At 44.9% G+C, this 15,540-nt stretch overlaps 1 protein-coding gene across 1 annotated transcript; it reads right to left on the bottom strand.

Moving 5' to 3' along the window:
* Window positions 1–50: 50 nt before the first annotated feature.
* On the bottom strand, window positions 51–14,554 carry LOC133343807 (BTB/POZ domain-containing protein 2-like). Its single transcript, XM_061553658.1, is given in 9 exon segments — window positions 51–2,931; window positions 4,281–4,427; window positions 4,971–5,058; window positions 5,825–6,017; window positions 6,763–6,907; window positions 6,909–6,961; window positions 9,190–9,295; window positions 10,122–10,278; window positions 13,928–14,554. Coding segments are annotated over 9 exon segments (1,638 nt in total). The 5' UTR covers window positions 14,515–14,554; the 3' UTR covers window positions 51–2,769.
* Window positions 14,555–15,540: the final 986 nt, after the last annotated feature.

Here is a 15,540-nt window from a genome sequence, read left to right as displayed (position 1 = left end):
ATGCAAAGCTTTCATTTGTCACCCCAGAGGAAATAACCAGACACATTGGCAATGGTTTTTATGGTTCTTTTTTTCAATTTTTCTTGTTTTATCAGTCTCTGCCTTTACTGTACAACTCGGGGAGAAAACAAATCAAGCAAAGCATTATACATCACCTTTATCAGTAAAGTGCAGACACGCAAATTTTCTTACATTTTACATATATCATTTCAAGCTTTGTTTGACAACCATTCATGTATTGTTATTTTTTATTATGATCACGTGATAGCTGAAATCAGATGCATTTAACCTACCATCGAAGTTGACATACAGCTGAGTAAATTTTCACTTGTCATCTTATTCCATTCGTGATAGTGGGGCTTCCATATTTTATGAAAATCTATAACGAAATGTAAATCAACTGCATGTCGTGCATTAACAATGATGGCCGTGGCCATTAAATAGGTGCGGCTGCGGTACATACAAGCTGGGCTGATGTTCAAGCATAAAAACAAAATAGTACAAAGGCCTGAAAACGCTTAAACAGTCCACAAAGGACTGCAACTGTGCGACACGAAAGCGGCAGGTTATGCGCAAAATGTTAAACCATCGCATCCTCCTAAAACTATTGCTTTCACCAATTTCCTAACCCTACCCTGCTTTTTTGCCATAAAAACGTGCTCCAACATTCCAATCACATTTCTACTTACGAACACAGAAGAAAGCAACATTATATGTACAGGGTCTTTCAAACTGCTAATAAATGTAATTAGAAACTAATTCGCAAATATAGTTGGGCACGAGAACTTATCGCGAGTTTGCAGCTAGTTAAGCCTCTCTTTATAAATCACTCACATTTGGTTGAAAACTTCACAATTAACATCTGCTCAACAAGCCTTTAATGGACCGCTGTCACTGCACTTTTCCACATGCAAAACTGAACGTCATTAACACGACTGCCGTAATGTGCCGAAGGCAACGCAGCCAACACCTCGTGTGTAATTTTTATTTTTGTAATGTTTTTACCAACCAAACTGATAAGCACTGTCCATTGATGTGTGATCACAATGACACTGTCCAGGTTTTAGAAAGACCCCAAACTTGCACAAACATCTGTTAACACTACGGTTAAAATAGCTTGATTCATAATTAAACTTTTGCAGTTTTAAATAAAATTCTACAGATTTTGCAATGCGGTTTAGTCATCACTCAATCCAGCGGAAATCAGTTATACATTTAAGAGACAACAAATGCAAGAATGGAAATTAAGCTCCATCATCAGAATTAATACTGGCCTTACATTAAACATCTGCACATTAAACATCTGCACATATTTACTTATCAACAGCATGGCTGTCTTTTTTTGCTTAAAGAAGGCAGTCCCATTTTAATTAGTTCATTGTACATATAAAACATTTAGGAATAATAATGAATTGTGTGGCTACTTTGGCAGAAGCTTGCACTAATTTTTGCAAGTCCAGTCGTATTTACTGCAATTCAATTGCAAGCAAATTGTGGGTAAAATGTGACAGCGCTTTAACAACCTTCGACTGCAATTATAAAAACAAACTGCTACATTACACGCTTCTTAGAAGACTCGCACCTCAGGATTCCTTTTCATGTTAATTGACAACTCATCGCCTCGCCAAACACTGCTTCCATTCCTCCCTACCAGTAACTACTGATGAATTCAAAAATAAACTAAACTCACTAACAGAGCTAAGAGAACACGCCATGAATCTATTACACAGGAAATGGTGCACCCTTGGCAGCAGAGCTCTTCAGTTTCGTAACCCTGTATATGATTGTACGTCATGAGGTATTCCAGATTTACTGCTCTTCGACATTTTCCCAGCGTTAAAACCAGTGTGGGTGGTTGTAGCGGCGACTTGCCACCGAGTGATCCCTTGCAGCGAGCCCAACGCGCGTTCTGACCAGTGTGTAGATTCTGCGCCCCTGATTTGCGCAGGCGCTCCAAGCTACGCACTGCTGCCACATTAAAAAGTCAAGTCAAGTGCAAGAACTTAGAACACCAAGTGCTACGTGAATATTACAGTTTTGGACTGTGGGGGCAGGAATGCACTTCTGCGTGTGATCGCTCAGTGCTGCTCGCACTCACCAGGTACAGGCATTCTAGTGAACCTGCAGCAACCTACCGGCAGCGTTTTGAGAGTGGCAATGTGACAAAGCTGTAGTTGGCGCACTATTTGAGACCTATTACATTGATCGGCGTGGAACAGTGGGCCAAGTACCCTCCACAAAGGGTCTCTAGAGCTCCCCTTAATGGAGGCCCTTCCATCAGCAGCGGCGTGAGTGAGAAATTCTAGCGCTGCACCTTAACCTTTATATTGATCAGAAGACCGGTATAATGCAGAAAGCCACAAAGTCCTCTGTTGGATTTCACGGACGGAACGGTAGCGTGTCACAACTCCCCACTCAAAACTCATGAAAAACCCTCCGCACAAAACTACCGCTTGGAAAATCAGGTAGCGTTTCTACATACGTTAAAGCTCAGCCAGGTTGTCTTGATGCCTGCAACATTGGAGTTCGTCCGTAATGGCTACCCCGAAGGTCTTCCTGCCTAAAGATCCCTCTCTCTGGAAGAGGTGGGGGGGGGGGGAATACCGGAAGCGAGAACCTTGGGCTCTTGCACCAATTGGCCATCCGGCATTAATGACAAACATGGCGATGGAAAATAAACGAATCGTGTTCCGGTCAGAAATATTGAAAAACAACGTAAAGACGACGACCGAGCCAGCAGTAGGATTTTTTTTTTCCCCTGTTTGGCCTTTACGTGTAGAAGATGATCTCTGGGATCTGACCGTCCTCCACCGACGTGCCATTGTTGTTACCCGCCGCGTAGCAGAACGTGAAGCAGGTCTTGCAGCCCGTAGTGGGGGACTCGTGGATCACCTTGCGAAGTCCCTTGGTGCCGTAGTGCGAGTCCGGACCCTGAAATATCCACAATGCCATGCAAGCCTCAATAGAGTGCATACATATGCAAAGCAACAGACCGTGCATATATTAGCAGCGAGACCAGATTAAAATGGTTAAGGTGAGGGGCTCATTCTGCCTTTCATAGCAGCAAAGCGGCACACTAATTTCACCTTCATTAGGGGCTATGCCTACAGTAATAGCCCTGCTTCGCTCACCCACAGTGGTGCCCAGAGCTGTGATAAAAGCTAAAGCACAGTGCGATAAGCCCATCCACATCTGTCTCGTTACCAAAGTGCAGCGCCAACAGAGAGCACATGCTGCTGCTCATGAATGCATTCACGGGATTTTTTTTTTTATCAAAGGAAAATGAACAAATTAATAATCCGGTAACAATTTCCTCACCTGTTCATAAAAAAATCCTTAGAATATGGTACTTTTCTCATTGGTAATCTATGAGTGATGTACGAGGATTAGGTGCTTGTTTTATAATGATGAAGGTTAGGAAAAAATGTATTTACCCTCTAATGGTGGTGGATTATTAGTTCAATTGTACATGGTAGTGGGTTCCACGGAGGCACACACTTCAACTTGGAGGCAACACGTTTACTCTACAATCCCAACAGGGTACAGACACAGGTGGTAACTACCACTATTAACTAGACCACAAAGGGGTAACTACATAACCGGGTCAGGTCAGTGACACGGACTGCCCCACGATGCCGAACGTGACGACCGAAGAGCGAAGAGACGTAGCACCATGGGTTGATTTCAGAAGACAGCCCGGATCGGCTCTCGGGACCTCCCTTTTATGCCCCTCAGCGTGGCCTGGCTCTGCTCTCGGCCACGCCCCCTTCGATCCGACTCGAAGGTTCTGGGGCCATACATCATGTGTCCCTCTCGCTACCTTTTGGCCCCCTTCATTATCCTGTTCTGGTCACGTGCCCTCTCGGGTTCACCTAGACTGTCACGTCCTCAACTGCCCTTTTCTCTGACAGTCACCAGAATCATGCCCCCTAGGGTCCCCTTACATGCCATACATACTCTGGTGCCAGAGAGAGGCTCTAACATGCACAGTTCCACTGTGCTTTTAGTAGCAAGCGTTAAACGCCGTAGTGACTGAATATACGTTACTACACATGTATCACACCGTACGTAGCCAACCGAGAATACTAAACCTTTTGCTCTGTAGTAAAACTTAAAAGCTTACGTTTGCGTAACATATTCTAACATGTTAAGCATAATGCCAGAGACGAAGCGTGCACGTAAGCAACAGCAGAAAAAAGCAGCTCCCCTACTGCTTGAAACTGTCCATCAAAGCAGCCGATAATAAATCACGGAATACAGATGAATCGCAGCAGCCATACCTTAAGGGTGGCACAGGCCGTATAGTTGACGTTGGGCAGGATCTCTATGGGTTCCTTGAACATGACACGAAAGGTGTTGGCGGAGCCATCGCAGCTGAAACCTGTGTCGTTCTGCCCCAGAACGGTGTTGCTCTCCGTGTGCAGCATCTGTGAAGGTCCACAGGATTGCATCACCAATGGCATAGCTAAAGAAGCTTAGGTGCAAAATGACGAAGTGTCGGTATTTGCAGATTGTTGGGACTCGGGATGAGCGGCCATAAAGTTCTGTAGTCAGGTGGGTGTTTGGACGCACCAAGACGCCTTGGCCTACATCGTTGGACATGCGCGCGTGTGTGAAGTGCGCCAACGGCAAACGGACACATGAGGGGAAAGGGGACTGATAAAACATGGGGCCCCAATTCATTCCTTTCACCAGGGCCCATGACAACCATACTACACTATTCGTCACCACCTATGCGAGCCGCTCAGAAAAAGTCCTTGGAAATCACAACACAATCTACATTTGTTGAGCAAATATTACTTAAAATGTAAAAACTACATCTTCAAATACTTTTTTTATTTACCTGTAGAGATGACAGATAAGGGGCCGTTTTGAAATTCTGCGATACCTCAGCCACAACTGCCCGAGCTCTTGCATTTAAATTGACATGGGTGTCTGTGTCGATTTTAAAGTGGCTCAAAGGCACCCACCTGGATGTTTACTTGGTAGTCTGTGGGGCCGTGGATGGAGCCATAGAGGCCAAATCCAACGACAAACACTCGCCTGTTCATGGTAAACCTGTAAAAGAAAGGGCACACTTGGTCTTTAGGAGCCCCTTTTTGACAAATCATTCATCATTTGCTGTGTGTAAGTTGGTGAAAGGCAAAAGCTAATCAAGGAAATTTGCAATTGTGCAGTGGTACAGTGGGAAATTTTGAAATAGTTTCAAATACTTCATTATTACTAGAGGGGATCAATCTCCTGGGTTTATATAATTTTCAATCCATTACAGCTGAAATTTACAGAATCTGGGCTCACATTTCGACTCAAGCTTTTTGTTGCCATTGTGGCGCATGTATTATCATCCTTAGTGGACTAAATATTTCATCAGAAATAATCAACTCGTACATGCATGGGGGCATGTAGTTGCGTAGTGGTTAGCACACTACTCTGAACCGGCGACCTTAAGTTCGATTCCCGGCTAGAGGAAACCTCATTTACAGACTCGTACGGACCAGCGTGAAGCATGGTCAAACAACCCCCATGACCAACAGGGCATGGGGAGACCTTCACCCAACAGTGGATTAACAAGACAAAAAGCTGTAAATTACGATTATTACATGGTTTGATGCATGTATCGTACATGTATTATTTCTATAGAGATTAAGCTAATGATTCATCCCCACTACGATTTGATGAATCACCACAATTTAATTACAAAAATTGTTATTTTTTGTTTCATTTGTACAATCTCGTCTGTATTGTTTTGTCTCATTGTACCAGTGTCCACCCCATGAGAATTGTTAACATTTGGATATCATTTGCACACCCAGTTAGCAGTCACCTTATACGGTCGCTGGTGCCACTATAGCCCCAGCGGCTCTCCACCTGCTGGAAGCGATTGATGGAGCACTCCTTCCCACGCAGGCAGCAGCGCGGCCGGTCGATATAATCAACGCGTGGTTTGGGGTTCACCGTGAAGTGCAGGAAAAGGCTCACCACTTCACGATCGGTGAGGATCCCCGACTGTGCCGGGCCTGCGTGTCAAGGTCGACAGTTAAACAAGGTCTTTGAGATCGCAACATGTGGTAATCATTCCCTTTTTTCCCGCAAGATCGCACAGTTGCTGTTCATTCGAAATGGACTTTCAAAGTCTGCTGTTATAGAGTACGCTTAAATATGGAATTAGGTCTCCCTTTTCTTCGCCAACCTCTGGATGTCACTCCCAGATGCCTGCCTCAGGAACCTAGCCTCCAAACTCAATTATGTACATATCACGATCATCTAAACTTCCTTTTCTCAATTACCTCGACAATGTTGTCTATTAAATGTAACAAGTTTACTACATTATATTATTAACATAATGTTTCTGTTACTTCTCTGTTAAAAGTATCCTTTTCAGTTATGAAAAAATCTTACACATTGCCCAATCAGGCATGCCGTCACTAAGTCTAAAGTTAGCAATGCTGTAAGGCTACACATGTACAAGTTTGATCGGTAAATTTATCTCCTAATTTGAGGAACCACAGCGGAACTGAAAGTCACTTTAAAGCAGGCACACAATCGGCGAAGTAATCCGACTAGGTGTGAAGATTTCCCATACAAGGCATCTTTGTGACCCGGATGAAAGCCTCCCTATGCTATGCTCCCCAAAACACATTTTAGTCGGGAAATGTTATGGTTTTTGGGATTAAGGAAAACCCAGACTGGAAAATATCAATTTCCCTCGCACAAACCACAAATAGCTGACAGCGAGCAAAGAGACAATGAAAGTGGTTATACCAGCAGCGAACTCCTCAATTGTCATGATGGGGAAACGGATAAGGTTGAGGGCTTTTCCCAGTGCCTGCCGTTTGTTCTCAGGCGTGGAAGGCAGCTGCTGCCGCTGGCACTCCGCCTCCGACCAGCGCACAACAGCGCTGAAGAGGCCGGCTCTCCCGCAGCCCCAGCGTGTCCCTCTCCAGCACGGCCACCAGGGTATCTGCACGGGGCGGCAGGTGATGTTCTTCCAGTGCGATTGATGCACGTTCAGGGTCGGGTTAACACACGGGGCCTTAGTGGCTGCAGTCTGGGCCTCGGAATGCGAGGGGCCCCAAAATATATATTGTATATATGGTGTTGAAATGGCTGAAATGCAATACACTAGCACTGTGATACATCCCAAGGGTAATTTGGTAATTAAAGTTATAGCATCACGATAAATATTACGGCCAGTCATATGCTTAAGTTAATAGTTTTGTTCGTTTTAACTTCGAATTAGCTTTACAAATCATATATCACATGCTTCGCTTGTTTGGTACATGCTGTGAAATCTTCTCCAAGATTATGGAACTATCTTTCATTGGATGTCCAGTCAGAAAAATCTATGCCTAGTTTCAATTCTGTCCTGAAAATGTAGTATTTTCCAAGAGGAATGTTGATTTGGAATATGGTTTATAATGATTATTGACTATCTAGGTGAAATATCAAGGTTTGTGATAAAGGGTTACTGGTTTATTCTGGGTTAATTTGCATTATGAACAGTTTAGTGCAAGCTGGAAGATGTCTAAATGATGTCCATTACTGTAAGGTGCCTCGGAGTTGTAAATATTTAGAGTAAACGTGATTTATTCTTATTATAAACCTATTTGTGCAACTGGTAGTTTTAATTTGAAAGGGATAATGGGCAGCTATGGTTGACACACATGTAATATATGCACACATTAAAATAAGATAATATTTGAAATAAGTGAAGGTCCTAATAAAATATCTTCACCATTGCTTAATATGTTTGTAGAGAAGTGTTGCAAAGTGTTCAATGCATTACTGACCCAGTTTGGGTGTTGATGATTGTATTCAGCTACATTTTTTGTTTTCATGTCAATTTAGATTTTTTAAATGAAGCACAATTACATTTTTAAATACATATATTCGTAAATGTCAAACAATAATCATGGCTAAATTAAGCTAATACTCCGATAGCAGCTGTAATGTTTCACCCCATTAATCATGCCAGAACAAACCATCGAGCAGCAGCACGGTCACTTCCTACACATCACAAAGTCCAATTTCATTATGCTGAATCGTCAAAAATAGGCAAACGATCACGTAAATATAACTGCACTGCTCTTTCATGACGAATACATTTGGCACTCTAAAATTCTGTGCAGAATATTTATTTTAGCACTTGCTCTCCTGCAGGGTTTAATGCACCTGCACTACTTTCATTCGGTTCCCTTGGGCTGAAAACTGTTTTTGCAAAATTCAAGATGAATGCATGACAAAAAAAAACTGCATTCCAAATTCAACATGGCTCAGATTTGCATTTAAGTTATGCCTGACATATTATATACTGTGCGATTTAGTGTCTTAACATTTTTGCCTATTTGCATACATGAGCAGAAATATGCACATTATCAATTAATGACAATGATGCATCTGTTCTTGACTCGACCTTGTTCATTAAACACAACCGTTCAAGCATTTTTTTTACCTAATTTGGTGGAAAAAATATAAAATGGGTATCATCAAAACCATTTACAAGGACGGAATTGCTACTTTGAGATTGTACAAAATGAGCAGTAAAATAAGATACGCTGTCATTAAGGTGATTTACACCATTAGACTATATTTTGTAATCCCGATTGAAAGAATAAAGGTGCAAACAAATGGAAGAGGTTTGAACACCTCACAGATTTGAGGAGTAATTTTAACAAACCGTGAAAATAAATTGCACAAAAAAGGCTGCAAAGCTGAACTTAAAATAGGCAGGGGGAGGGAGGCCTTCATGCAGCAGCGGATGAACACTTTGCTAATGATTTATTTGTTATTACACTTGTTTACCCAGGCAAGCCTGGGTCTAAGGGGTTTTTTAAGGAGGATCCTGCCATGTTTTCGTAGTAGGGAGCGGCTAAGTGTAATCCAAATGTAGTAAATTGAAAATAATGTTTCTGCAATGGAATGTTTGGCCAATACCAGTTACATTGTATTGGATTTTGTTTAGCTATGGGAGGAAACTGGAGAAAACTCATGGAAAACAGCAGGGGGATAACAAACTCCACACAGAAAGGTTCCTAGATTGGGAATTGAACCCCAGACCCTTCTTGCTGCAAGGCGCAAGTGTCATCACTGCGCCACCTTGCCACTCCAGGATGATGATGACGATGAAGTATGTTGAAAAGCACGCACATGTTTAGATTGAGCACAAGTGTACCTTTCCCTAATACTTACCCTGATCAATATCTGTAAATCCTTCAGCATGTATAGCATCCGTCGTGTTTTTGTCGATATTTTCCAGACAGAGACTGGCCAGCTGAGGCTCATCAAACAGCCGGGCCTGCCATGATGCACACGCAGGGAACATTACAAGTGGGAATTCCCACTCATTTCGCACAGGTCCAGCAGGGTTGTTGTTTCAGAAAACTCTGAGATCAATCGATGGTTAACGCCGGGGATCAAGCATCACTTGCCCTCTGCAAGCTTAATAAGTGCTTCAGTAACAGCACAAACAGAACTCACTAGATCAGTCTAACTCAACTACAATTAAACACTTTTCCAGGACCACAACAAAAAACACCTCAATCCAACACGTGATAAAAAAAAATCGAGCAAGCGGTAGCTGCATATGTATTATGCTAAAGATGTGCGTAGGTGATTATGAAGACATCAACCCCACATTCTAGTGCGATTTATCCAAGGTGGTCGGATGGCTCAGAGGTCATGGCAACGAGTAGGCACTGCTGAGATTCAAGATTGAAATATAGCAGCCACCTGTGATTAAAAAAGGTTCTCAAGTTTCGTGAGATGGTTTCAGCTGGGTCACCAATAACGGCACAAACAAACACAAAAAATTAAACATGGTTCTGCCCTTAATTCGGCTAAATTCCAGCTCTGAAAAAGAAAATATAGGTTTGACTGCCACATGGCAAACATGACACTCAAACGGCAGAGTGGATGGAAAAGTGCTGCCCCCTAATGTGGACAAGAGGTCAATTTAAGGCATTTCAAATTGCCATTTTCTAATACGGGGGAATCGCACATCGTTCTACGTGAGATTTGATTACATTATTCATCTCATTCATGACACCAATAGCACGACTGGGATACAATTGTGGAAAGGGAGCAATTTGTGTTGCTTTCAGTGATGGGAAAGCATGGGGCACCTGCGTGAGAAGCATGAACGCGTTGTCTGCGCGGAGGTTCTTCTTGAGGAATTCCACGCAGTGTGCCTCTAACGCAGGAACCGCATACTTCTTGGCCGTGTACAGAGTTGTCATGACAGTTTCGGGCCCGATCTGCACCTCGTCCGAGTATAGGAACCTTCCGGAGCAACACAAAACAAAACGGCAGCGGGTGATTCCCCAAGAGCATGGCCAAATCTTCACTTTTTTTATTGGCAAGTGAAGAAGCAGTCTCTTGCTTTTACAAGGTTGACCTGGCAACAAAGAGCAATGGTAGCCAAGCACACCGAACACTTTAAGCCACCATCCCCCATTCAAAATAACCGCAACGGCACTAAATAAGGGTGTGGCCAAGCCCAGAGAGTTGCATGATGTGCCACACACGTAACAGTGCCCAAGTGTTTTCAGCCACATTCTCAAATATGCAATGTGCACGCCGAGTGAAATAAAGTATCCCCGTTCTTGCCATGCCTATGGGCACGTTTCAATACTGAAAATGGAGGCTAGCTTCTCACCTCCCGCAAGCACTATCTTTCTAGTAAGGGATACATTTTATTCCGCAACCAAACACCTGGTTACATTTTCAATTGTGCCAATTTCAGACATCTCATGATGAAATGGCCACATCGGTGGTCACACGTTGTGTGGCCACACCATGTGGTGTGGCCATTTCATCACTGTCGGTAAATAAGACCCAGACATACAATTTACTACATCATGGCTATGGGCTAAGGCGCTGTTGTAAAAGACTACTGCCCTGCTATTGTCATATCAGAATTTCATTTTCTTCACATATGATAGATGGAACAGCCCAACTACATGGCCGTACTAGTGACATGCACAGGTGTATTGGTGTACAGTCCTTAAGGCTGAAACATTATTTTAAATTACAACAGTTGTGAATCTACAATACATAGTGTCATATAAATGTTAACATACTAAATTAAAACGTAATGAATAAAATAATTAACTAGAAGATGAAACCGTATTGAAGATTGCCAAAAATCTAAGCCAACTTAATGGAAAATTTTACTTGTTCTTGATATGGAGATTAAAAATAAGCAACCATTGTATTAAATACTGCTAACAAGTGATGTTGACAAGTGATGCAATGAAAATGACTTTTTTTATTCACCAGAATGAAAAGGATATTTTTTAGTTTTTCCAATATTTAGTTTTTCAACCAATATTTTTTAGTTTTTCAACTAAAAATATCCTTAATTTTTTTACTATGCAGCACTGCATGCTGGCACTTGACAGACATCCAACGAACACACACACCACGGCCATTTATGCTAGAAGCTTTCATCTCTTCTGTACTCTTTCTCCACAGAGCCTTTCTGTGACTGCTCCAGTCTGCCCTGCAGCAGCCCTGAATTATTTCCTTACTGCTAAGCGTCCTACAATACAATATGTATGGAATTATTCATTAAATTATTTATTTTTGGTATTACCATGATAAAAATATTTAAAAAATTGCATCTTTCTCTCCCCGAGGTGTCCAATAAAGGGAAACAATGAAACTTGATTTATCTCTTATTTGACAAAATTAAACTTAATGTAATCATTTTGATTTGTGCTACTTTATTTAATTTGTGTGGGTAAATATGAATTATATTTAATTACGTGTAATTGCTTTCCAAATTAAATGTGCTATTTTGGATTCAACGGCCACTTAATTCCATTCCAATACAACTGTCATAATGTTACATGCAATGTGTTTGGTGGACCAGCTTAAAAGGCTTAGGGGTCAGTGCGCTCACCGGTGGGTCAGCTTGCGCTGTCGGCGGTTTTATTCCTGCAAGCGCCTGATAATTTTTTTGTGGCATTACTGAAGCACGTCATCAGCTGTATGGTGACATTAAAGACCCCGTCTCAACACCGTTGCCTAAAGCACCGTAATAGTGAAAAGCAAAAACCCCAAATATGTATAAAATGTAACTGCAACATTTGTGTAACGACAGTTACTCAATTGTATGCATGTAGAACTTCTTTCGCACCGTACGTAGCCAACCGTGCTAATTCAAATATATTTTAGGGGACCTTCTCTGAAATAATGGGCAAACAATACATTGTTATACTGAATCTTTTCAAGGAACATACTGCAGATGATAGACTGTACCCTAACCAAGCCTGCCAACATGCAATACTACACAAGCCCTTCAATCTGGTCTTCTTTAATGCATGTGCAAACAACTAAAGACCACGCTAAGTGTGCTACATTTGGAGTGCTACGTACCGAGGGAAAAAAAGAGCATCATGCACACCACATTTAGGAAGCATGCCGAGGTTGGATTGGATTAATATATCAGCTATCCACCACAAAACAGAGAAACGGTTTACACCAGCTGCTACGAATAATCAACTGATAATAAATCATATTATTTGAGAGAGGGCAGCATAGTCCTACTTGAGATTACTTAATTAATATATAAAAAATAGAGTCATATGACTCCGGTGTATCGAACCCCGAGATGTATTTCCAAGTAACAAAAATAAGTGAAGTGTGAAAATAACGGTTTGCCTCGGGGCACGAAATAAGTTGCATGTCAAGCAAGCAGCTTGTGTGGCCAAATCCACCCTTAGTGGCGAAACCTGGCAGACGCCCCCAGAACACCTATACGTATTAGACACCCTGCACCTGATTGTCGAGAGATACCCTCTTCTCAACGATGGGTTTCTGCGCGTATTTCGCTCCTGACACGGCAGACAACGGATGGAACGATTTATATCCCTTAAAGAAAGCCCAATCAGAAAATAAATGAGAACTCCTTTCAAACTAATGCATTACGCGGTGGATGCGCAAGCTGTCAACTTCAATATTTTTCTTTTCTTTCTGCAAAATAAAAGCCGATCGTGACAATGACCATTTTGCTGTTATCTGCCACTAGGATGCTGCTAACACGCTCGCGAAATTACATTTCTCCATTGCTCCATGCACGATTGCACACACGTGTGTGTGCGGTGCTAAAAAGAGTGCAGTAAATTCTGAGAACAAAAGATATCAATTACTATTTAGCACCTACTCGGTGCTCGCACCGCTGTTAAATGGTCCAACCCTTTCAAGAAGAACCATGCGAAAATGCAAAGTAAAACTGCAATGCGAGCCAGATTGTTTGTGTTATGCTAAAGTCAACAACTGCGTTGGGATTGATGATGAAAGGCGATGCGCGCACCTGCAATGAATCACTTCAAGATCCTCCCCATCGCATTGCCATTGTTTGCACTGTACCTACACTCCGCAAAAAGCCATTTACACGATTAAACAGTCGCTCATCTCAAAGCAAAGGGAGGTTTTAAACAAAAAGAACCAAGAATGAAAATAAAATTGAAAAAATAAAATCTACGCGGTCTGGGTGCGTGGCGGGGAGGGGGCCGCCGGCCGGGCAGAGTGCCTCGCGCCCCGGCCGAGCCAACCAGGAAAGCCCGAAGGCTTCCCCCCGTGCTTGGCCTCAATCAGTAGCCCGCGTTTAGCATGGAAGCCGTAACAACGGTAGACCACGACGGTAATCCTCAACCAATCCAAGGTGTTGGAGCGCCCAACAAAACCAGAATGAGCGTTTCGTTTACAACTTTCACGCTGCGACGCACACGGGGGGGGGGGGGGGGGGGGGGGGGGGGGGGTGGCACCAAATCGTCCGCGGTCCGAGTCGCCGAAGCCGGCAAGGCGGCTAGGAAACAGCGGTGGCTCCGCACACGGCTAGGCCGCAGAGACAAAAGCGATGGCGACCGACCGAAGCAGATAAACCCCGACCCCAAATGCGAGGAGACAACCACGAGCAGCTCACTTGAGCAGCGAGAGGAACGCGGCAGGCTCCACGTCGGGCAGCTCGATCTCCGACGAGGTGGTGGCCATGCCGCCGTTGAACATCGCGTCGAAGACGGCGCTACCCACGGAGAGCACGAACTTGTGCGCGGGGATGCGCTGCGAGCCGAGCCCCTTGCCCACGAGGAAGTGCACGTCGCTCAGCACCTCGTTGTTGAACATGAAGGCGAAGCGCTCCTTCACCGTCGTCTTCGTGGCCTGCCAGTTATACACGGGCTCCCTGTAAATGCCCGAGGCCGCGGCCGCGGCTGCTGCTGCGGCGGCAGCGGCGGCGGCTGCGGCTGCAGCGACTGCGGCTGCCGCTCCTCCTCCTCCTCCTGCTGCTGCTGCTCCAAGAACTCCGAGACCTCCTCCTGCTCCTGCAGCTGCTGCTGCTCCACCACCACCAGCAGCAGCAGCAGCAGCGACACCACCAGCACCACCGCCTCCTCCTCCTCCTACGCCGCCGCCACCGCCGGGAGCGGCAGCCACGGCCGCCAGCGCGGCCGCTACCCCCGCAGCGCCCGGCGCTGCTGCTGCTGCTCCGACGGCCGGGCCGCCCGCCGCCATGTCCCCTCTGTCCTCCTCCTCCTGCTGCTGCCTCCTCCTCCTCCTGCTCCCTGTCCCCTCCTCCTGCCTTTGTCTCCTCCTCTACCCCTCCTGCTCCTCCTCCTGCTAAATTCCCTCCTGCCCCTCCTCCTCCTCCTCCATCCCTCCTGCCCCTCCTCCTCTACCCCTCCTGCCCCTCCTCGTCTACCCCTCCTGCTCCTCCTCCTCCATCCCTCCTGCCCCTCCTCCTCTACCCCTCCTGCCCCTCCTCCATCCCTCCTCCCCCTCCTCCTCTACCCCTCCTCCCCCTCCTCCTCTACCCCTCCTCCCCCTCCTCCTCTACCCCTCCTGCCCCTCCTCGTCTACCCCTCCTGCTCCTCCTCCTCCATCTCTCCTCCCCCTCCTCCTCTACTCCTCCTGCCCCTCCTCCTCCATCCCACCCCCTCCTCCTCTACCCCTCCCCCCTCCTCCTCTACCCCTCCTGCCCCTCCTCCTCCTCTACTCCTCCTGCCCCTCCTCCTCCATCCCTCCTGCTCCTCCTCCCTCACTCCCGCCCCCCTAAGTTTCCTCCCTCTGCATCGCTTCGTATCATCCTTCAGACCTCCACACCCTCCCCCTGCCCTCCTTTGTCTACTCCCTCCACCTTCCCCTTTAGTCCCAGGGGTAGGTAACCTGCGGCTCTTTTAAGGACCATCTTCTACCAACATGCATGGCGGCTCTTGAAATATTTACGGTTTTTTTTTTACCGAATTTGGAGGAAATGGCTGTTATTTTGGTTGCGAACCCCTGCCATATTCTCCATACCTGTCAACCCCTCATCAGTGCCTACCTTATTACAGACCAATTCATACCTTATTGGTCACCCCGTGCCCTTATAAGTATCAACGTTCATCCCATAAAGTCCCATCACATGGGAGAAACACAAACAGACAAAAAATGTTTACCCGTATCGAAACAGCTGTACGCCATATGGACCTGAAAACTAAATTTCCCTGTACAAGAATACGGGTAAACTATACGGGTTGACAGGTACTGTGTATTATCACA

Source organism: Lethenteron reissneri, chromosome 18 (genome assembly GCF_015708825.2).
Source record: "Lethenteron reissneri isolate LAM-NWPU_2019-01 chromosome 18, ASM1570882v1, whole genome shotgun sequence".
NCBI lineage: Eukaryota > Metazoa > Chordata > Hyperoartia > Petromyzontiformes > Petromyzontidae > Lethenteron > Lethenteron reissneri.
The sequence above is the reverse complement of the archived record's forward strand: the minus strand, read 5'-3'. Positions and strand labels throughout refer to the sequence as shown.